Here is a 23,542-nt window from a genome sequence, read left to right as displayed (position 1 = left end):
AGAACAGTGGTGAGTCATGGAGAAGGGTTAGGGTAGTTTTTGACCTTGGCATTTTACCTTCAATAAGTTTTCAGTTCATCTTTTAGTTAAATTCTACATTTGTGCAGAAGAGAATTCCTCAGAAGTTTTGATCACAGGCAAGGGGTAAACATGTGGCCCAATGGCCCTAACCTTTGACCTATGACCTCTAGAATTAAATCAATTCAGCCTTGAGTAAAAGTAGACACTGAAGAAAACCCCTTAGAGCGCGCTTCAGTTATTATGCATGTTTGGGCCCAACATTGAGGCTGAAGAAAGAAGTAGATGTGGCAGGTAAGCTTTCTGAGGGCATCACCGGGCAGAAGAGAGGACTGACACAACCCCCAGTCTGGATGTCCTTACATATTACCAGGGGCATGGGAACATAAACAGTTGAAATAATAAAAAGGTCCACACCTTTGGGGTGGAGTAAAGGGTGGGCGTGGTGAGTCAGCATGGCTTAAGGGCACAGGTGTCAAACTCAAGGCCCGTACAACAGTTTAATCCTGCCTGCATGATGATCTCATATTTCTGTTCTAACTGTCCCATCAGTCTGAGGTCTGCCAATTTTCTCAAGTACTAAAATGTGAACTTATCCTTGATGATTTAAGATATTCTTAAGTCACGAAATCTGAAAAAGGAGGAAAAATATTTCCAAAAGAGGATAGGAATGTGGGAATAGAAATGAATTGTGTTTTAATTTAAAATTTTCAATTTAGCGTCTCACAGTAAGGACTCAAACTTAGGATTTTGACTTTTTACTTCATACTTTGAGCATTTCAACTCATAATTTTTACTTCTCATGTAATATTTTAAACTAATAATTCTAATTTTTAAGTGATATTTTGACCTTTTTAAGCAATTATTTTGTATTTTACCTCATATTTTCAACTCCAAACTTTGACTTCATAATCCCATAGTTTGACCTTTTAGACTCACAATTTTCAAGATTTTGACTTCTTTCTTATATATTTGCCATTAAAAAACATTATTTTTCAATTTCAATTTCATGTTTTGACCTTTTTGAACTAATAAATTTACTTTTCTCAGATTCTGGGCCTTTAAACTTTTCTTTTTAACTTTTTAAATGACAAAATCTTTTATCATCAGTGCTAAGTTTTTGTTTGTATTATATTACCGGTGAGACAAGGTTGACAGTTTCTGGTTAAAAAGGTGATGCTGTTAGGCCCTCAGGTTAGTCCTGAATCCAGAATCCGGCCCCTGCTGTGATTGAGTTTCCCAACCTGGGGTTTGTGACCCCCAGGGTGGGGTACAAGACTTTGTCTGCTGTGAGGCTGCCAAAATTAGATTTGAAAATGTTGACTAAACCATGATAAAGTAGTTGTTAAATAAATTATACAAATGTCTTTTGATAAGAAAAGCATGCATGGGCTTTTTTGTTTCATCAATGCAATTAGAATCTATGTTGATTTTTGATGGCAGTGTGTCAATTTTTCATCTCACTTGTGTTCTAAGGGGCTCCACCTTTCTTAGGTACATGTAGGGGGGGCTCCAAGGAAAAATGGATGGGAGCCACTGGCCTAAGGAACTGTCCAGGCTGGTAGTAAGGTTGCCCAAAGCCCCTGGTCTTGCTGTGGATGGCTCAAGGGCCCAAAACCCACTGGCAGTCAGGACGAGAGAAGTGCCGTCAAGCTTGACCTTGGCTGCTGAGTGACACACACGTCATCATGCCTCTGCCTGTGGTTAGCACTGGCATGGAGACAGAATGAGAAACTAAACATGAATGGTATTAAATTACCAACAGTAAAGTTAACTCAAGGTCATTTATGTGGATTCTTATGTGATAAAGAACATCTCAGAAATATTAGAATTACATATATTCAATACATTTCCCTACCAGTGAAATTGACAACACCCATGACATCTTTTCAGGAATGAAACCCCCCGTAAATGTATACAGCTGTTAAATACAGCTTTACAAGGTCACAAAATATGTATGTAAAACATTAAATATCGTAATTAACAATATTTTCTATGTTGACTTTAATGCTCTGCATCAAAGGGATGATTTAGAATTTTATATGTGAGTACTGTCGCCATTTCCGAGGTTTAACAAGAGGGATAAATGTATAGATCCTTGTGGTACACCTTAAATAAACTTTTTTAATACCAGTATCATAAACACATTGTCTGGCTTCACTGTGGAAGCAGCTTTGACCGAACAATCCCTTAAATTGGACAGATCCTTTAGGTGCCAGGGTACAAATGTTTATCCAGCAGGTCGGACATCTCCATCCAGGACAGGTCCCACTGCACCTCTGTCACATCCTGTTTGGTTGCAGGAAGCTGCACGGCTGGACGCCGCTTTTTAGAAGATGGCCAACAGCTGCGAGTGCAAAAGGTCTGGTACCTGTACGCAAAAACAATAATCAGAGAAGGCATTTCTAAGTAGGCTTTGGATTTTCTAGAAGACACTGTGACTGACCTGTAGTGGCGAATGAGCCAGACAGAGAGAGGAGTGAGCAGCAGGAGAAGTATGCATGAAACTAAGATCCATATCCAGGAGCCTGAGGAACAATTAGAAGATAAATAAATAGATAAATGTGCAATTTATTCATAAAAAATAAGAGAAAAAACAGACCAACAGTGCTCAGTTTTGGCAGCTTCATGAAAACAGTGGTTTGTACGAATATTAAATAAATGATTCTCTGACCAGTGGAAGCTTCTCTCCCATCTGTTGACGTCCCATTTCCTAAAACAAATTGCCATCCTGTTAGTCGCTAGCTGATGTTACACAATCAAAAACAGATTTAAACTCTGCTTCGCACTTACCTCGACCAGGCGTCACTGATAACCAGCTCTCTGGACTCTCCACCCGTCTGTCATCAGAAGAGCATTTATAGAAACCTTCATCCTCCTTCGTCACGTTGTCAATCATCATCTTTATCTCTGTGTTTGAGATCGAAGACGTCGACTTGTTGACTTTTACTCCATCTTTAAAGAAGATCGTCTTTCCGTAACTTCCTGTCCTGTACTGACAAAGTAAAGAGGCTGCACTGCCCTCAAATACAGGAGAGGCTGGAGTCCTGAGGATGACTGAGCCATCTGAGGGACAGAGAAAACAGCAGTTAGTAGATATCAAACACATACTGAGCATCGTTGTCTAAGACTGACTCTACCTCAACTCATGTCAAAGCCAGGTTCCACTTTCTATGTACATTTTGATTAATTGTTCAGCCATGTTGCTGACTGCATCGGCTCTATGCATGGCTGGGTGTGACGTATTTCTGGTAGAAAACAAGGCCGTTTTACAACTTCTGCCCAACCATATGTGTGCTAAGCCAAAACTGAATCTAAACCGTCCTACACTGCGTTTATTCGTCATTTTTTTATTTTTTTGTTTATTTGGATGGTTGATTGTGTTCTATCTTTATCATAATGGCATCCAAACATGCTAAAATGATGTTTCAAAAATGGGTTTAAAGCATTTCTGGACATCATAGTTGGATGCTTAAGAACATCTTCAGCTTTTAACTCGTCATTGATGGTCAGCCAGGGTAACTAATGCAAACAGCAAATAACCTCTGAAGAGACCCTGTGTACACATGAGGACATCACATTCTAGCTTTCCTACAACATAGTAAAAATTTATACTATTAGAATTTTTGAGAAAACTATTCAGACTGTCCATTGAAGTTTAAGTAAATCTGTCACATACTGGGAGACTTTACTATTAGATTTTCAGGAGTTTTCCTTGATATTTTTAAGATTATATGTGGGAAATTTTCAAGAATTTTCACTGAGTCACTCAGTAAACTCTACATCAGTGTTACAAAACCCTGCTCAACCAAAGAGCCAAATTGTTGAAAAATACCTTTGCAAGAGCCACAATCTAAGTGGTGGCAAGTTAAAGGTGGCAAAAAATGGTCAAAAGCAACAAAATGGGTGAAAAGGGGGCAAAATTGTAAGGAGTGGCACAAATGGGCAAAAAAGAGGAAAAAAGTGGTTTTTAGTGGCAAGAAGTAGCTCAAATTGGTAAAAATTGGGAGAAAAAATGTTGAAAAGCAGCAAAAAAAATGAGTAAATATGGCAAAGAATAGTGTCAAAATGGAAAAAGGGGAAACAGATGGTATTTAATGGCTAAATGTAGCTTAAATGGGTGAAAATTGCCAAAAAATGGTGAAAGGGCAAAAATGGGATAAAAGTGGCAAAAATAAGTGGCTAATATGGGCTAGGAAACAAGTGGTTTTTAATGACAAAAAGTAGCTTAAATTGGTGAAAACTGGGAGGAAAAATTGTGAAAAATGGGAAAAATGAGTAAAAGTTGCAAAAAAAAAAAGGGTCAAAATGGGCAAAAAGTAATTTAAAAAAAACTGGTATTTAATGGCATTAAATAGGTTAAATGGGCAAAAAATGGCAAAGAAATTGTGAAAAGTGGCAAAAAAAGTGGCTAAAATGGGCAAAAACTATGGAAAAAAGTGGAATTTGATAATGAGCAGGGAAAAATGCGATAAAAGTAGCAAAAAAAATTTATAAAGTTGCAAAAAAGTGTCAAAATGATGAAAAAAGTAGGAAAAAAAGTGGTATTGATAGCAAAAGGTAGCTAAAATGGTTGAAAAGTGGCAAAAAATTGTGAAAAAGTGGAAAAATGGGATTAAAGTGGAAAAAATAAGTGGCTAAAATGGGCAAAAACTAAAGAAAAAAGTGGAAAAACGCAGCTTAAATGGGTGAAAGTTTGGAGAAAAATCTGTAAAAGGGGGCAAAAATGGGATAAAAGTGGAAAATTTTTTTTAAAAAGTTTCAGAAAAGTGTCAATATGGGTAAAAAAGTGGGAAAAAAGTGTTACTTAATAGCAAAAGGTAGCTTAAATGGCTGAGAAGTGCCATAAATGGTGAAAAAAAGGCAAAAAAGTTTCTCTATATAAAAGTTTTCTGGGTGAATAATATTTCAAATTAAGACATAAAAGAGCCACAAATAATCACAAAAGAGCCACACGTGGCTCCAGAGCCACATGTTGAGCATCACTGTTCTACTTCCTCCTCATTTCTCTGATTTTTTTAGTTTACTGATAACTGTTTTCTTTTAAAACATTTTTTAAAGTCAAAGAATTTTTTGTTTTTGTATTGTATTATTATTATTACTATTACTATTATTATTATTATTATTATTATTATTAATTCAATTCATTCAAAACTAAACATTATTTTCCAAATTTTGGGATCAAGAACAGAATTATTGGCAGCTGAAAAATGTAAAAAATGGAGTCAGAGTTGTAAAAATGTCCTTCTAAGCCCTGTAAATTCTCAGTCAATGATAATAATCTCCCTGTGCATCAGTTTCCTGTCTGTTTGAACCTTTTTCATCATCATCTCTAAACTCACAGCTCACTGAGATGCTGACTGCGTTGCTGCGGCCCTCGGCTCCCTCACACCAGTAAAGGCCCCCGGTCTCTCTCCCAGCAGTGAACACACATGTATGAGGTCTGTCTGTGCTAACAGCTCCCCCTAGTGGTGAACACCGGTCAGTATGGAAGGCTCTGCTCCTCTCAGTTTGACCCGGTGAGAGCCGCCTCAGCGTCCAGGAGGAGTTAGAGTGAGAACCAGGGCAGTGGACAGAGAAACGCTCCCCTCTGAACATCTGTCTGCTACTGGGGGTCACCGTCAGAGAGGCAGGGGCCACATCTGAGGAGAAAAAAGAGGAGGGATGTATGTGATTTAGTTAGTTTTGTTGATTTAAAACAAGGATTTACACAAAATGGGATGTCTTGGGGTTCCTTTTTGCTGTTTTGTATTTTGTTTGACTTAAATCATCTGGACCAAATCTCTCTGGTGTTCTCTGCAGGTTTTATCTGCTGTCTCTCACCCAACACCCTGAGAACAACCGGCTGGCTAAGGATCACCACAGAGCTGATGTTCCCCTCCCTCCTCTCTGCCTGACACTGGTAGCTGCCCCCATCCTCTCTGGTTACCGCGGTGATGGAGTAGCTGTCACCTGAGACCAGGTGTCTAGGGTTCAGGGTTGGGGCAGAGTCCGGTCTGTGTCTGAACCATCGATGGGTCCACACAGAGCTGGAGTTTGACTCCATGCTGCAGCGAAGCAGCACGCTCTCATCCAGGTAGATGTTCAGTCCTTTAGGCCACACTGACACGCTGACCTGTGGAGGCTCTGCAGGAGGAGGAGGATGGTTACTGTATGACGTACAGATGAGGTTTTATGGTTGAATCCACAAGACTTTAAACAGTTCTGCTCAACTTTAAACATTTCCTCATGTAGTTATTTTACTATTGCACTTTTTTGGGCAGATTCAGATTTTTGATGTCTATATCTGATTTGTTATTGATTTCTTCCAGAATCAAATCAAAGTTAAAACTTCCTTTTTCATGTCAACCCTAAAGGCTCTGCTGCATGTGAGAGACAGGTGTATGCTCCATGTGTGTGTGAATTTATCATACCTTCAGCCAAAACGACTTTAAGAAGAGACACACCTGAAAAACAGAAAAAAAAGACTTTAAATAAAGTCATCAGACGTCTCAGTAGGTCTTTAGATTGACCCCAGTTTGTTGCTGTAACATCAGTGTGTCAGTCTGTGCTCTGCCAATCAGCTGTGACGGGAGTGTAACCACCGCAGGCGGCTCTGACGGTTTATTCCCACATGCAGGCACAGCAGATTTGAAAACCAGGAGAATATTAAGTAAAGTTTCTAAAGTCTTCATCTCTGCAGGCACGTTTAAAACATTCAACACAGAAAGAAAGAGCTTTAGTCACAGTGTGACACAGAGCAGAGCTTCCGCCTCCTTAATGAGACTGTTTAGATGTTTCTCATCCCCACCGGAGCTGCAGGAATGTCCTCACATTGCGTTTTTTTTTCCTCTGAGACAACATGCACTCATACAGACCAGGTCCAGAATTTTTTTTCTGTCATTTTATGGTATGCAAAATATATGGAGCATGGAAAATGAATGCCAAATGATACATTCGCGTGTGAACAACTTTTACCTATAGCAGCATAGGCTTTAAGCTAGCCTTGCTACACTCTTAAAATCAGTGAAGAATGCTGGCTGTTTTTCAAGTTACTTAAATTTGTTGTAAAATAGTTATTAATATTTTATGGAGTGGTATTTTTTAGCATCTAGCAGTAGCTCTCCAATAAATAATAATTTAACATTACATATCAAAATCATCCTACCTAACAGCTGCTTTTGAAATCACAGGAGTGTTTTGATTACAGTTAGCTGTAGCATTCTCCATTCATTTGCATCGTAAAATTAGCATACAAGCTAACTCTTTCTAACATGAGTCAGTAATGCACAGTTAGCATTAGGGGTGAGTACTGGCAAGAACCTCACGATACGATACGATACGCATCATGATACTTGGGTCACGATACGATAGTATCACGATATACCAGGATATCATGATATTGTGATATATTGTGATATTCTACACAGTTAACTAAGAAAAATATAGAGATGATGTATATGTAAATCACACAATACGTTGGTGGTGTTCCCGCTATATTTCACGGCAGCAAGACAGAGCTTGCAAACGGCATTTCCTTTCTTTAACTCGCTGTTTGTGCTCCCCGTTTTAACTTTGAAGCCTAAATGCTTCCAAACGTCTGCTTTGAATTGTGCAGGTGTTATTTTGTCAGAAATGTACGCTCCTTTCACCTATGCACTCTGACTGCTTCTCCACGAAATGCCACGGCGACATACAGCAGAGTAGCTCTCGGCGCCATCTACCACAGTGGAGGTGCGGAAGTCGTATTTTATTAACAACTCTGCTAAATATGAATTTTTATTTTTTTACAAAAACGTTGATATTAAGAGTTGAAGTATCGATATTGTATCAGATGTCAAAGTATCGCGATATATTGCTGTATTGAATTTTTTTTCACAGCTCTAGTTAGCATGCTAGTAGCTTTCAAACTGTTACCAAATAACAGTAAAACTAATTCCAGAAGATTTCACTGGTCTTCTACTTTACCAAAACACAGTTCTGAAGCCTGCATCTCTGATGGTATAGGGTTGCAGTAGTGCCTATGGCGTGGGCAGCTTACACATCTGGACATATGCTCCCATCCAGACGTCTCTTTCAGGGAAGGTCTAAACTATTTCAGCAAGACAATGCTAAACCACAAACCACATCCATCACAACAGCATGTCCCTACTTTTTTGAGATGTGTTGCTGCCATCAAATTCAAAATGAGCTAATGTTTTTCATAAAATGGTAAAATGTCTCAATTTCAACATCTGATATGTTATTTATGTCTATTGTGAATACATTTTACACAGCGTCCCAACTTTTTAGGAATTTGGATTATGCAATGATTTTCTAAATTTAACTTGTTTTCAAAACTTGAAGTTCTGCTGTAAACCATGCAAGTCACAGAAAAGGAAGGTTATTGGACTTAAAAAAAAGTTTACTAAATGTTTTCATGCTTAGAGACATTTAAGACAGAAATTCATCTCAAACTATATCACAGTTGGATGTGTAAAGTGTTCCCAGTCTTGAAGCGATCCCTGACTGGTCAATAAAGAACCAAGCAGGTTTAATCGCCAATCTCAAATCTGTGACACTCACCCAGCAGAGAGGAGATCAGGATGATGTTCATGCTCCCAAATGTTTAGAAGTGTTCCTGCAGATTGTCCATTAATGCCTCATAAAACAGAGAAAAACTGACAGTAATGAGAATTTTCAGACATCAAAAACTTGAAAAAGATGTTATTCTAGACGCCCAGAGGAGAACTTTAGAGCTTAGTCGCTATGAACGAGAGACTAAAGTGTCCTTACGAGGATTTTCCTCTGAGCAGACCACAAACAGAGATGTTATCTCAGCAGAGACATTTCCGTCCTCTTCTTCCAGTTATCAGAGTGAACAGACAGAAGGATACACAGGCAGATTAGAAAATATCAGTATACTTCTGATGAAGAAAGCTCTGATTTGGTTTATAATTTTCATATTTTTATATGTCTCATATTATAACTATGTTGGGAACATCCTTAAAAATGTTGGAATCAGTTTCTTCTTTTAATTGAAAATCTTCTGTATTGTGTCACCATGTTGGATCTATTTTTATCTCTTTCCTCTGCAGTATTTTCTGACACTGAAATGTATTTTCTCTTTGTAGAGCATTTCATTGTTTTCAGTTTCATCAATAATAAAATACAGCCCACAGAAATCCACACAGACTGTCTCATGTCCATCAAAAATGCAGTGGAGGATACAGGCATGGTTTCCAGTAGAGAAAATAAAAAGATAAATGTTTACTGCTGCCTTTATTTGGTGTTGAGCTCACAGAATACTAGTTAACATAAATCCTGTCTCATCCAATAGCTCTGTCTGAAGATGGTAAATATTAATGGAGCCATGCTTTTGTGCCTGATGCCAAAATTCACTCGTTTGGATCTCTGGTGTTTTGGGAACACTTCTATAAAATGAAACCAAAAACCAAAAATCAGGACATGTCATGCTTTGTCCTGTTTGTGGTTAGGGACATGATGAATGATGGCTGTTTAACGGCCAATATTAGACTAAAATCAGCCAGTTAACACTGACAGGTGGTGACTAGAAGTTAGTAACTTATTTGTCAGTAGTTCACTAGTAGTAAGCTACTCATTCATTTGTGATAAACTCGAGGTTAGTCCCTCATTCATCAATACCTAAGTCACAGGTGTCAAACTCAAGGAGAGGGGGCCTAGAGATGATCTCATATTTCTGTTCTAACTGTCCCATCAGTATGTGGTCTGCAGATTTCCTCAAGTATAAAAATGTGAAATTATCCTTGATGATTTAAGATTTCCTTGTTAAGGCACAAAATCTGAAAAAGTAAGGAGTAAAAATATTTAGATAAGTAGTAAGGAATGTGAGAAAGAAATTAATTTGTGTTTTAATTTCACATTTTCAATTTAGCATTTTACAATTAGGACTCAAACTTAGGATTTTGACTTTTAATTTCATACTTCGAGCATTTCAACTCATAATTTTGACTTCTCATATAATATTTTGAACTTTAAGATTTATAATTGTGATTTTTAAGTGATATTTTGATACTTTTCACCAATTATTTTGTATTTTACTTCATATTTTCAACTCCAAACTTTGACTTCTTAATCCCATAGTTTGACCTTTTAGACTTACAATTTAAAATGTTGAATCATATTTTGACTTTTAATTTCATGATTGCAAATTTTATTTAATATTTTGACCTTTTAAACTCATGATTTTGAAGTCTTTCTTATATATTTGCCATTAAAAACATTACTTTTCAATTTCAATTTCATGTTTTGACCTTGTTGAACTAATAAATGTACTTGTCTCAGATTGTGAGCCTGTGAACTTAATCTTTTTAACTTTTTAAATGTCAAAATTTTTTATCATCAGTGCTGAGTTTTTCATTTAAATATTTTATTACCAGTGAAGCAAATTTGACAGTTTATGGTTAAAGAGGTGACACTGTTAGGCCCTCAGGTTAGTCCTGAATCCAGAATCCGGCCCCCGCTGTGATTGAGTTTGAGTTTGGTAATTAACAGATATAACATTTCCACCTATCAGTCTTAGCTGGCAGGTTTTAGTCTAAAATTGGCCGTTAAAAAGCCTACAGTCCTGGTGTCACTAAATACAAACGGGACAAAGTGGTGTCTCAGTTTCTTCTTTCACAAAGCCACTTCCATTTCCTGAGAGGGGCGTGGCCAGGTGTGGAGTCAGACAGCTCATTAACATTAAACCCTTAGAGGTCACATGGCACGGATCTGTTGCGCAGGCACACCCGTTTGTAAATTGCTTGATAACGTTTGAACCGTAAGTCGTAGACACTAACTTGTTTTTTCCTGTTAAAGCTCTGTGTTGTGCCTTTCTAAATATGTTCTTCATGCATTCGTAGCTCTTACAGAACATTTTCTAGTGAGCCTGGAACTTGGCTGACTTCTTGGGGTCTCTGAGGACGGCAACAAGAAGTGACACATTTTAGAAAAACATTAATAACTTTTGAACCATAAGTCAAAGACACGCTTTTATTTCCTCTGACAGCTGTTTTGCCATTTGTTTGCCACCCTTGATGTCGCCGTAGGCCTTAAGGACGCCGTTCTAGTGAGCCCAGAACTTCAGTGAATTTTCAGGGTCTTTAAAGATTAAATCCACTGTGTTAGATCTGATATTAAGCGTCTTTTTGTCCATTTTTAATCCATTTTCGAACATTTACTTTGGGTTTCTTCGGTGGGTAGTGCCATATTTGTTTAGGGCAATGTTTACATGCAATGCATTGTGGGAGGGGCCATCCTCCAATTGCAAGATGTTGCATCTCTACTGCTTTAAAGGAATGGCACAAATAAATCTAACTGCAAAAAGCACATGGACTTTTTTTGTATATATATGTAAATATTTTGAAAACCATTAGTCACAGAATGTTTATTTTTTCACTGTTGTGTCCCCAAGAGATGGGAGAACACGTCTGTGCAAAGAAAATGCTTAGTCACTATTGTTTACTGTGTGTTATCAATAAAATCTTTAAGTTTCAAATTCCGATTTGTTTTTTTCTCTTGTCTTTAGAGTCCTATAAATTTTTCAAAAATGTAGTGACATTATTGTTGTAGATATATTCTTAAAGCCCAGGTTGTCCTGAAAAAACAAAAGTGTTTAGAACTTGACTGTGCACCATAGGGTTGATGTTTTACAAGCTTTTTAAGACAAAAAGTCCAGATGAGACATGATGGTGAAAAAAATAGCTGTGAGCTCTAAAGGTTAAAGCCACAGACACAGAAACAGCCTGTTCTGAGCAGGGCCGGGGTTTATAGACATGCAAAAATCCAATAGTGGAGTGTTTTTTCAGAAACAAATGTCACAAGCATGTTTTGGGGACCTCTTAGATATATGATGATATGAACTTGTCTTAAAGGGGTAAAATATGTGACCTTTTAAGACAGCTTAGCTTAGACGCTTACTTCTCTCACCATGGCCTCATTTTCTGCCTCTCCCTCTCCTGCTCTCTCCTGCCTGTTGTGGCAAATGTTTACCTTGTCCTTGTCCTCCTTTACTGTGATGGGACATACATCTATAACACACACTTGTACAAATGATTAATAAATCCATTAACTGTATAAGGTGTACAGTTTTCATAAAACTCCCACTGTTTATTTTTCCTATCACATTTACATTTTAATTGCTGAAACGTACAAACAGCTCACTGTAAATACATTTCAATTTTGGCTTGCAGTTTCTACTGGCATTGCCCAACCAACAGTGGACACAGGCCACCTCTCACCCAGAGAGAGTCCTTGCTGTTAAAGACTTTTTATGCTGCCTATCCTGTCTCACAGTCACACCTGAGTGCTGCCAGGTGTCGACTGTCAAGAAGCTTCAGCTCTTCAAGAGCATTCTGTCACTCCATGCTGTGAGGCAGGAAAGATTTAGTCCTTCACATCCTCGCACGTCTTTAAGAGTTCACACTCACAGCACAAACGGGATGAGAGCCTTCCTGTTCCTGGGGTATGATTCATATTTGCTGATATAGAATTCCTGACAGAGCTGAGCTGACAGAGCATGGCTGAAGAGCACATAGAGGAAAACCAACCACCAGGTGAGGGAAACACCTCCATACGTCAGGCTCAGAGAGATGTAGAGCAGCAGCTCGGAGAAGTAATGAGGACATGACACCAGGTTGAACCAGCCACCCTCTGGAAGTCTGTGAGCCAGCGTCTCCACTGAGCCTGAAACACAGAATACACCAATCCTTATTCATCCTAATAGGGATGCATGATATTAATAATGGTACTGGCAAATACGGATAATTCTGCCAATATTTACAACTGATATTTACAACATACGAGCAGTAAAGCCTGATTCATGCTTCTACAGTGATTATCTGCCATAGTGACCTAACCTACTCATGGGTCTGTATGTGTCTGACTGACTGAGTGACTCTCCTTTCAGAGCAATACATACAGAGTTGCCCTGTGGGCGGGGTTTAGTTGTACTGAAAGCCATTGGTAATGGCTGCCTCCACTGCGGTAAATAGCTCAGATAAAGATTTAGCACTGCGGCCATTTTACTAGAACTGGACCATGTTTCTGCATGAAATAAAGAATAAAAACAACTCTGAAAGATTTTCATGTTGTGAAAGATGTTTCTTGTTCTTCTGTCGACCTGCTTCAGCATGAGTTTGTGATAGTTACGGGGGAAAAGTTTAGTTGTTGTGCGAATGCTTGTATACAATGGCTGCTAGTGGAGTGATTAGCTCAGACTTAGCCCCATGCATGCTTGTCAGAACTGGACAAGGTGTCTTTATTAAAACAAGGACAGAGAGCCACACTGACAGCTTTTCATGACAGAAAAGATGTTTTTCCTCTTCGCTGTACTACAGCCGTGATAGCTGTTAGCTCAAATGTAACTGTAGGGACGCAACAGTTTAATCAGAACTGGACTATATTTCTTCTTTAAAACAAGAGCATAAAGCCACGCCAAACTTGTCTTGGCAACAAAAGAGAAGATGTTTTTGCACATCCCCTGACCGGTCTTGGCATTAAATTTAAATTAATTTTTTCCACAATTTTGCTTCTCAAGTCCTCAGATAATTCTGGGCTCTTCTTTCTCTTCTTCATGCTTGGTGTGACACACACAGGCACACAACACAAAGGTTGAGTCAACTTTTAGACATTCTCACTGGCTTCAGGTGTGATTTCTAGATTGCCAGCATTTGCGTTGTTCGCATCATTCCATTGCAAATAAAGGAAATAAACTTTATGTTAGGGGTGCACCAATTGCAATTTTATGGCCGATCAACCATCACCGATCTTTAAAAAGCCTGACCTGCCGATTCCGATTTTGGCCGATACCGATTTTTTAATAACTGACAGCATACACCTTTAATGTTCCAATCTTATTTTATTGAAAAACATTGAACAATACCCGTGAAACAATACAAACTTGTTGTTTTAACTGCACATGAGGTAGTTCTCTCAAATATAAATAAATAAAAAGTTTAGAGCATTGCTGTCCAAACTACTAAATTATATCAGTTCCTTTAGTCTTTCATTTTTCATATTTTAGTAGGTAGAGGCATATGAAACCAATCTTATCCACCGATCTTATTTACAAGGATCGGCCGATCGCCGATCTCCCAAAATTAAGAAAATCGGCGCTGACACTGATTTTGGCCGATCGATCGGTGCACCCCTACTTTATGTATACTGAAAACATTTGTTATTGCAACAATTTCTGGGCAATTTCTGGTGTATTTTCTGGAAAAATTGCAGAGGTGCTAATACTTTCGTCCATGACTGTATGAGCTTGGTTTAAAGTTAGTAAATGTATTTATTTAAATCACTTTGTAGTGAAACGGCAATCATTTCATTGTATCTATTCATTTTGTAATTAAAGAGAGAGAACAGCAGAGCAGGGGATTTATTTTATTCTCATTTTTATTTATACACAAGCCAATCAGAGGAAAAGTCATCATGTGAACTACTGCCTTTACAATATAAACTTTAAGCAGAAATAACTGTTCATTTATGTTTTCTTTTTATGAATGAAGACATTTCCACCTTAAACTAGATAATAAAACAACACCAGTATTCATATAGACAGGGTTTGATGCTGCTTTGATCCATTAGTTTGTTATTGTGTGTCCTTACTGTGAATGTCAAACTTGGCAGACGGTGGAATAGTATTAGATAACATTAAACCCATGTTTGGAAGACAGTGGTCATTAGCCTACCTGACTTCCCAGTACGAAGTCCAGCCAGTTGGACCATACATTGATGCTGCATAAATGAGGCCATGATGAAAAGAGCACTTCCAGCCACATGAAACCAGTCCAGCTGGGACAGCAGAGGTCTAGTCCCTGAAGGGTAGAAAGAGGACTGTTACAACCACAAAGTAGTGAATAACAGACACAAAGAGGAGTTTGTTGAGCTTTCACCTTTTTCTAGACGATCTGATGCGAGCACCGTCAGCCCTATCATGATGTAATAAACCAGACCGAACACGTACTGCACCAGATGGATGGCTCCATCAGAGAAAACGCTGACAAACAGACACTCCTGCAGCCGCCTGAGGGAGTGGGAGAAGAGCAGGAGCTGCACCAGCACTGTGACCAGCTGTGGGACTAAAAACAGAACCAACTCAATGGCTGGTTCTGATAATCTTAAAGGGGACATATGTAAAAATCACTTTTTCAGACTTTTCTAACACAAATGTGTGTCCCTGGCCTGTCCACAATCCCCTCAAATACCAGAAAAATCCATTCCCTCTCCCCCTCTCTTTCTCCACCTTTCAGAAAATGTGTGCTGAAACAAGCCGTTCATCAGTGTTACTCAACCTGGCTCAACCAAAGAGCCAAATGGTTGAAAAATACCGTTGCAACAGCCAAAAGCTGCAAAAAAGCAGCCAAAATGGGTGAACAGGGGTAAAATAGGAAGAAAATGGCAGACTGGGTGAAAAGTGACAAAAATGTGGAGAAAAAGTGGCAGAAATGGGTGAGACGTGACCAAATAAATGGACTACAGGTGACAATAATGGTTAAATAATGATTGGATGAGGCTGTAAGCTGATTGGTTGACATGTCTGCCAGCTACTCAGTGTGCTTACAGGAGGGAGACTGTAGCGGACAGAGCTGCAATTGGTTACTATGGATAATTTTACATGCCTATTATGCTTGTGCCGCTGTGGGCATCCTAAAGAATCAGGCAAGGACTGGACCCTTTGGACCTGGTCTACTTTACGGCCTAGACGAGACCAGACGCAGCATCTGAGCAGCGCCTCCATCGAGGAGCCTGATGCTCCTCTGACACCTGTTCCTCCTGATACTCTCCCCGAACAAGATACCAACAAGATTTAAAAACAAAAACGTTATTCTGAATAAATGAGCAGACTGTTGGGTAAAACGTAACTTTACTGATAAATAATTTTGAGATAAAAAGTCAGAAGTTAAAACCATGATTTTTAACAGTTATAGTACTAAAAGAAATTCAAAATCGTGAGTTAAAAAGGTTAAAATATGAAAAAAAAATTCAAAATTTGAAAAGCAAAATATGAGATTTAGCACCAATATTACCCATTTTGACACTTTTAACCCCTTTTTGATACTTTTTGCCTCTTTAACCCAATTTTTGCATGATTTTAACTTCTTTTAAAACACTTGTCCTTCATGTTTTATCCCCTTTGTGCCACTTTTATCCATTTTTGCTATATTTCTTCTATTTTTGCCACATATTAACCCCTTTTGTTACATTTTTTTAACAATTGTTGCAATTTCAAAACCATTACATAAATTTTAACCAAGTAAACCAATTTTTCTACCCATTTAGTCAACTTCTTTTGACAAATTAAATCATTTTGCTGCTCTTTTAGCATTTTCTCCACTACTTATTACTATTTATGACCCATTTCTGCCACTTTTTTGGAACTTTTTGCCACATTTAACCCATTTTTTCTTCCTTTTTGCCACTTTTAGCCCAATTTTACGAATTGTTTGGCATTTTTTGCCATTTCCCTATCTCTTTTAACCCCTTTTTACCACCTTTCAGCAACTGTAACCCTTTCCTGCCACTTTTCTGCCACTTGTAATCTATTTTGCCAACTTTTTGACTCTTTCAACCCATTTATGCCACTCTTTTGCCTATTTTTGCCCACTTTAGCCTTTGTGTGACCACATTTTTGCCCAATTTTACCCTTTTTAAATCATTTCTAACCCATTTTTACCACATTTTACAACATATAACCACTTGTAAGCCATTTCTGCCACTAGTCTGACACTTCCAATAAGTTTTTGCCAATTTCAAGCCACTTTTGGCCACTTCGATTTTAACAATTTCTGCCCATTTCTGACTTTGTTTTGCCACTTTTTGCCCAACTTGCCATGTTTTTTTTAATCACTTTTAATCTATTTTTGGCACCTTTAGCCTACTTTTGCCACCTCCATGATTCCCCAGTTGGCTGGGCCCAGAAAGCTCTCCCCTTTATCTCCCCTTATAGGCCACCTTCACTGTAACATTATTTAAAAAGTCTGTTTTGGATTGATTTAAATATGGTGTGCCTTGAGATTTTGGCTTAACATTAGGTGTGCCTTGGGCGAAAAAAGTTTGAAAACCACTGCCCTAGTGTATTCAAACAGAAGATTATGAGCCTACTGAGGGAGAAAAGTTCCTGCAACACTGACAGAATCCACACCTGCAGGGGGGAAGCAAAGTTTTTCTACCTGACATCTCATTTTTTGAGGATAGTGGGTTTTTTTGTTTTTTTTTTACTCAAACAGAGCTTGTCTGCTAAATGCTTTTTTTTCACCATCTGACTGTCTCAGCCAGGTTTAGAGTCTGGTCATAGATGGTTCTGTCTTTCTTCCTCATGCCTTTGTTGATAAATCTGTTGAAGTGTGCTGCCGTTATGCTTTTTACGTTTTTTTTTTTTTTTTTTTTACCATTGTTGTGTGGTCTCTATTCACAAGACCTTAAGTCAGTCTGACTTCTTAAATTTTGACCCGCTCCATCATATGTGTAACATTTAAAACCAGGCATCACTCAAACAGGGCTCAAGTCCAACTGGTGCACTCGGTCCATGAACAGCAAGTTAAAACCTTCAAAATGAAGAACCTCTTGGGAATGGTGGTTGAGGGGTGTGCTCCAATAGGAAAGACTGGAGCCAAAGGAGTAAGTTATAATGTGCCCAAAGAGATGTCAGAGCAAGAGCTGCTAAACAACCTGAAGCAGGGGAACAGGAGCGTGGCTAAAATGGGAAGCACTCAGAACAAGAAAAGAAGCATACCAGAACCACTGGGGTTTAAAAGAGGCAGAACTGCCAAATAAGGTGTCATCAGTGCCACTTTGCAGTGTTTCAAATGCCAAAAATAATGGTCAGCATAGAGGCAAAGAGTTTTGCCAAGCCTGTAAAATGCTCCAATTGCAAAGAGGATCACCCAGTTTCTTTACTGAAGGAGAGCAGACTCAGAAAGTAAAACAGGATCATAAAATATCAAATGCAAAAGCAGTGAGAGGAATGGAAGGTCAGAAAAGCCCAAATATAGTACAGGCACAGAGGCAAAGTTTTGGCAGGAAGATTGAGATACCTGTGATGGAGGTAATCACTCCAGAGGACATAGTTGTGGTTAACAAGAAGACACTCTAGTGACACTCTCGCACTGGACTCTCACACAGCCTCCACCGCCTCTCCCCACGCCTCTCGCCCTCACGTCTCACTGGATCCTTCACTCACTCCCTGGAATTCCCTCTCCTCACTCCAATGTTTCCCCAATAAAACTTTTAAACTGCTTCAACTGTCTCCGGCTCTGCTCCTGGGTTCTAATACACACAATTGATTACACAAATCATCACATTTTACACTCATTTTTTGCCCTGTTTTGTTGTTTTATGACTATTTTTGCCACCTGTAATTCAATTTTTGGTAACTTCTCACCCATTGTTGCCACTTTTTCCTTCCCATTTTTTTCACTTTTTACCCCTTTTTCCGTTTTATGTCTACTTTGCCCCAATTTCGTCCATTTTTGCCACCATTAATGTATTTTTAATGCCAGCTTGAACCCCTTTTTTTGCCACTTTTTACCACTTACATTGTGGCTCTTGCAAAGGCATTTTTCAACAGTTTGGTTCTTTGATTGAGCAGGGATGAGTAACACTGCTATAAAGTGAAAATAAATCTGTATTTAGGTTTGTTGTATGATAGGTAACTCTGTCATGAACCCCTATAGACTGCTGTTTTTGATTAAAACTTTTTAATACTTCTATCAAACTGTGAGTCAAAACATGAAAATAAGGCAAAAGTGAGCCTACCTTGAGTGTCAGGGCTTGGTGCTCCTGTCAGGATGTCTAACAGTCCAGACAGCCATGGCGGATATGTCTTCTGAGAAGTGAAGTTCAGGTAGAGAACCAGGAGGAAACCGTTCCAACAAGCAGAGACTGCATAAAAGTGCCAGAACCATCTGAGAGAAAAAAGAGAATCACGTTAGGATTCAGGATGTTTAACCACATAAAAATCTAACCTCAGTGGAAAATCCCTGTACTCTAAAGATTAAAGGGTTATAGAAAATATGTATATGAAATATGTATAGATACTGCATAGATAACCTAAGCTGACATTAGTTAGGTCTTCCAGGACATGTTTTAAAACCAGGGGTGTCAGACAATTCAAATATTTAACTGTGATTAATCTGAAAATTCCTGTAGTTGAATGAAATCAATCTTCCTTTTTCTATCACTACAGATTCCACTATTTTGCATTCAAATCAGTTTTCTTTCATTTTGAGTTTTTTTCTGTCTTAAACGTATGAAAATGAGGAACTTCTGGTGGATCAAAGATTATTATATGAACCTCAACACAAAATAAAAAACTTGTAACAGTCGTAATGACCATGGCTTCATAACTCAGAGTTGCCCCCTACAATTCTTTCAAAGATCAGCCCTTACACTGCGTTTAACCTCTGATCTTGAAATTCGGTACACATGCCAGAACCTACAAAAAGGTCTCTTGGAGCCCAATCAGAAAATCAACAGGAAGTCCACCATGTTCAACTTTTGGTTAAGAAGTTGTTGAACAAAACCATTTCCAGGGATCCTTCTACATTTACACTATATTGCCAAAAGTATTCACTCACCCATCTAAAGAATTGAAATCAGGTGTTCCAATCACTTCCATGGCCACAGGTGTATAAAATCAAGCACCTAGGCATGCAGACTGTTTCTACAAACATTTGTGAAAGAATGGCTCGCTCTCAGGAGCTCAGTGAATTCCAGCGTGGTACTGTGATAGGATGCCACCTGTGCAACAAGTCCAGTGGTGAAATTTCCTTGCTCCTAAATATTCCACAGTCAACGGTCAGTGGTATTATAACAAAGTAGAAGTGATTCGGAATGACAGCAACTCAGCCACCAAGTGGTAGGCCACCTAAAATGATGGAGCGGGGTCAGCGGATGCTGAGGCGCATACTGTGCAGAGGTCACCAACTTTCTGCAGAGTCAATGGCTACAGACCTCCAAACTTCATGAGGCCTTCAGGTAAGCTCAAGAACAGTGGTAGAGAGCTTCATGGAATGGGTTTCCATGGCCGAGCAGCTACATCCAAGCCATACATCACCAAGTGCAATGCAAAGCATGGGATGCAGTGGTGTAAAGCACGCCGCCACTGGACTCTACAGCAGTGGAGACGCCTTCTCTGCAGTGACCGATCACGCCTCTCCATCTGGCAATCTGATGGAAGAGTCTGGGTTTGGTGGGTGCCAGGAGAACAGTACTTGTTTGACTGCATTGTGCCAAGTGTAAAGTTTGGTGAAGGGGGGATTATGGTGTGGGCTTGTTTTTCAGGAGCTGGGCTTGGCCTCTTAGCTCCAGTGAAAGGAACTCTGAATGCTTCAGCATACCAAGAGATTCTGGACACCTTTGGGATGAATTAGAGCGGAGACTGAGAGCCAGGCCTTCTCGTCCAACATCAGTGTGTGACCTCTCAAATGCGCTTCTGGAAAAATTGTAAAAAAATTCCCATAAACACACTCCTAAACCTTGTGGAATGCCTTTCCAGAAGAGTTGAAGCTGTTATAGCCGCAAAGGGTAAAGCAACGTCATATTAAACCCTATGGATTAAGAATGGGATGTCACTTAAGTTCATATGCCAGTCAAAGCAGGTGAATACTTTTGGCAATATAGCGAATCTCCTCAAAGAAGGTTCTTCATATCCTCTTGAAATTCGTTCTGCTGCTAGAAGAGACCAAAAGGAATATGGATAAATTAAACCAGGTTGCCAGAATTCCTCTTACATTGATCTCTAACATCCTAAAAATGTAACCATCACATGCAAAGCTCACAGATGTGCAGCCAAAGCTTTCACCATTACCATGCCACTGAACAGGAAGTAGTTTCTGACGTGCTGAAAATGCTTGTAATGGCATCAAAATTTGTAGTAATAAGCCCAGTTACAAAATCAGCAGCAACGTGTAAGTTATGTGAGTGGGTGAGGTAAAGTGGCTCAGTGGCAGCCCCTGATTTTTTTTTTAGATTCAGCCCCATGGTGCATTATTCCTAAAATTGTGAAATTTGGCAGGCACCGTTATCATTACGCAAACCTGTGGGGTCCAAACTGCCTGAAATTGTACTTGTTTCATTACAGATCTTCTCTGAACACTTTAAACACCACAAGTTATAACCATACATTCTCAAATAAAGACCAGGGCCTTTATTTACAAATGGAGGAAGATTCCAGTGAATATGAAGGATGTTTATTATTTCCAATCGGCCCTTTATCTCCAAGTGTCTCAGAAAACTATTGTTCATGTTTTCAAGCTAAATAAATATAGTGTAACTTTAACAGTAATAGCTCAAATCTTTTGTGAACTGGGAGTTGCCTCATGACAAGATAATACTAAAATAAAATGATTAATATGATGATATATATTTTTTAGTTTGAAGTAGGCTATAAGGTGGTTTGAAACAAAATAAAGTGTTTTAAAAAGGCATATCTAATGAGCTAAAAGCTAGGTCCGTTTTTCTTTTCCTCATTTATTTGGGCAGACCAAGACTCCGGCTGTTGTATGGGGGACGGCAGCAGATTAACTACTAGTCATCATTAGAGGAAATAAAGTTTATTTCAAAAGGTCACCTGCTGTCAAGACCAAGTGATATCTTTATGAATTTCTTCAGCCTTTTAGACTGTGTACCGTCATTTTGTGTTGACTGAATCAGACATAAAGGGTCAGAGAATTTTGAATTTTTGTTGTTTGATGGAAGCCGCTGAAGCAGCACATTTGGCTGCGCCAAAAGCCAGATTTGCACCAAACACCAAGGTGCGCAAAGGTTCAGAACCAGTTCAGTGCTGCTTGCAACCCTTAGTTTTAGTCTTTAAATGAAATGCATTTTAGTTTCAGTCACATTGTAGTCATTTCTTCCCTTTTTAGTTTTAGTGCACAAAAACTCAAAACAATTTAGTCTAGTTTTAGTCCATAAAAAGTCCTCACATTTAAGTCTTTACTTTTAGTCCAAGCATTCTCTCGCCTAAATCTGGTACCAGATCATGGTAGTGTGTTCTCTGCACCCTGCCAAATCCGGGGTCCCTGCTTTCTACCGCTGAGAGGCAGAACAGATACAGCTGCTTTGTTTGTTTAAAGATTTACCCACAATGGATAAATATCAGATTTTGGATGTTTGACAAAAACTATAAAACATTTTAGTCTAGTTTCAGTCATATTGACGAAAAATAGACTTAGTTTTTGTCAGTTTTAGTCATCACAGATCCATTTTTGTTAGTGTTAGTCTAGTTTTTGTCATGGAAAAAAGGCTGTCGACGATTAATTAACCAAATTAATTAATTAATTCAACTTTAAACTAATGAAAAATATATTAATGACTTTTGATCCTGTGTTTGTGCTCTACAAGTAAAGTTGTATACTGCCTTTAAAGTCTCCACATTTAAAAAAATGTAAGACTCAATGACTACTAGAATTATTACCCTTTAAAATTCGGTGAAATTACTTGTTAGATTAAAACTTCATCATGTATTCATAGTGAATACGACAATCAAACGATAAATGACTATTCACACGTCTATTTCTAAACATGTTAAAAGTGCACTGAGAACTATTTTTAAGCTTTTTACGTCTGTAAACTCCAAAGGAGTTTATTAAAGACTTACATAAGAGGGACAAAAATCTTTCTTTTTTCAACATTCATCGTAACTTATCCCATTTCCTGCTAGTTAATTTTAAAAAGTACCACCTTTTGGGGACGTCAAACAGTCGCAGCCAGTCGTCTCGTTTGGGGTGTTTGGTTTTTCCGAACCTGATAAGATCCTGAAATAAAACGTAAACACGGAACGTTTCTAGTCCTTTTGGCAGGCGAGGAGAGATTTTATGAGCACAGAAAGCTGCGAGGAAAGCAAGAGCCAAAAAAGACCAAAAAACATCTATTAAACTCAGAAAACCCGAGCTCCGGATCATTTTACTGCTCTGCAGCGCGCGGACATTGTTGTGTGCTTCACTAAAATGAGACGTTGGGAAACAATACCAATAGTTCCGCATGAAACATGCAGGGAAATAACGACGCGTACAAATATAAAATCGTTCCGATGAAGCTACATTTTGCGATTAAAACATTTTGAAATGCATTTAACTTAGCGTACAACAGACAGAGGACCACACACAGTATGACTTAAAATTAACTCGTTATGACTAAATCCTGTCCTCTCCTGCACTGCTTCACGCGCAGCCAACATCAACAACGGAAGTCCCTGTCTAATTAGAGCGATAGGCACGAGAGGCAATGGCTTAACCCAGCGATATTAAACGTATGTGGCTCTTTTGTGATTATTTGTGGCTCTTTTACGTCTTAAATTTAAAAATTATTCAACCAGAAAACCTAAAAAAGGGAAACTTTTTTCACCCTTTTTCACTTTTTTTTGCCACTTTTCACCAATTTAAGCTACATTTTGCCGTTAAATACCACCCTTTTCCTACTTTTATCCCAATATTGAATTTTTTTGGCAACTTTATACCCATTTTTCACCTCTTTTATCCAATTTTTGCCTTTTCACCATTTTTTCCTCACAATTTTCACCAATTTAAGCTACATTTGGCCA

At 38.6% G+C, this 23,542-nt stretch overlaps 2 protein-coding genes across 4 annotated transcripts; both read right to left on the bottom strand.

The window, feature by feature from the left end:
• Positions 1–1,803: 1,803 nt before the first annotated feature.
• LOC121512506 (immunoglobulin superfamily member 10-like) lies at positions 1,804–9,747 on the bottom strand. 3 transcript variants are annotated; one of them, XM_041791806.1, is made up of 9 exons: positions 8,773–9,747; positions 8,563–8,638; positions 6,432–6,464; positions 5,842–6,144; positions 5,361–5,660; positions 2,812–3,084; positions 2,693–2,731; positions 2,465–2,546; positions 1,804–2,389 (listed from the first exon to the last, which is right to left on the bottom strand). In XM_041791806.1, the coding sequence occupies exons 2-9, from the start codon at positions 8,591–8,593 to the stop codon at positions 2,227–2,229; spliced, it is 1,224 nt and encodes a 407-aa protein (XP_041647740.1). In that variant the 5' UTR covers positions 8,594–8,638; positions 8,773–9,747; the 3' UTR covers positions 1,804–2,226. The 3 variants fall into 3 exon arrangements, with proteins under 3 accessions (XP_041647740.1, XP_041647739.1, XP_041647738.1); XM_041791805.1 differs by having other exon boundaries at positions 8,563–9,747; XM_041791804.1 differs by lacking the exons at positions 8,563–8,638; positions 8,773–9,747 and having other exon boundaries at positions 6,432–6,649.
• A 2,109-nt stretch (positions 9,748–11,856) lies between these two features.
• On the bottom strand, positions 11,857–23,149 carry srd5a3 (steroid 5 alpha-reductase 3). Its single transcript, XM_041791644.1, has 5 exons — positions 22,684–23,149; positions 18,757–18,905; positions 14,895–15,080; positions 14,691–14,816; positions 11,857–12,684 (listed from the first exon to the last, which is right to left on the bottom strand). Exons 1-5 carry the CDS (start codon positions 22,983–22,985, stop codon positions 12,425–12,427), a joined length of 1,023 nt encoding a protein of 340 aa, XP_041647578.1. The 5' UTR covers positions 22,986–23,149; the 3' UTR covers positions 11,857–12,424.
• Between the last annotated feature and the right edge of the window lie 393 nt (positions 23,150–23,542).

Source organism: Cheilinus undulatus, linkage group 7 (genome assembly GCF_018320785.1).
Source record: "Cheilinus undulatus linkage group 7, ASM1832078v1, whole genome shotgun sequence".
NCBI classification, from domain to species: domain Eukaryota; kingdom Metazoa; phylum Chordata; class Actinopteri; order Labriformes; family Labridae; genus Cheilinus; species Cheilinus undulatus.
Note: the sequence above shows the minus strand (reverse complement) of the source record. Positions and strands in the feature narration are given on the sequence as shown.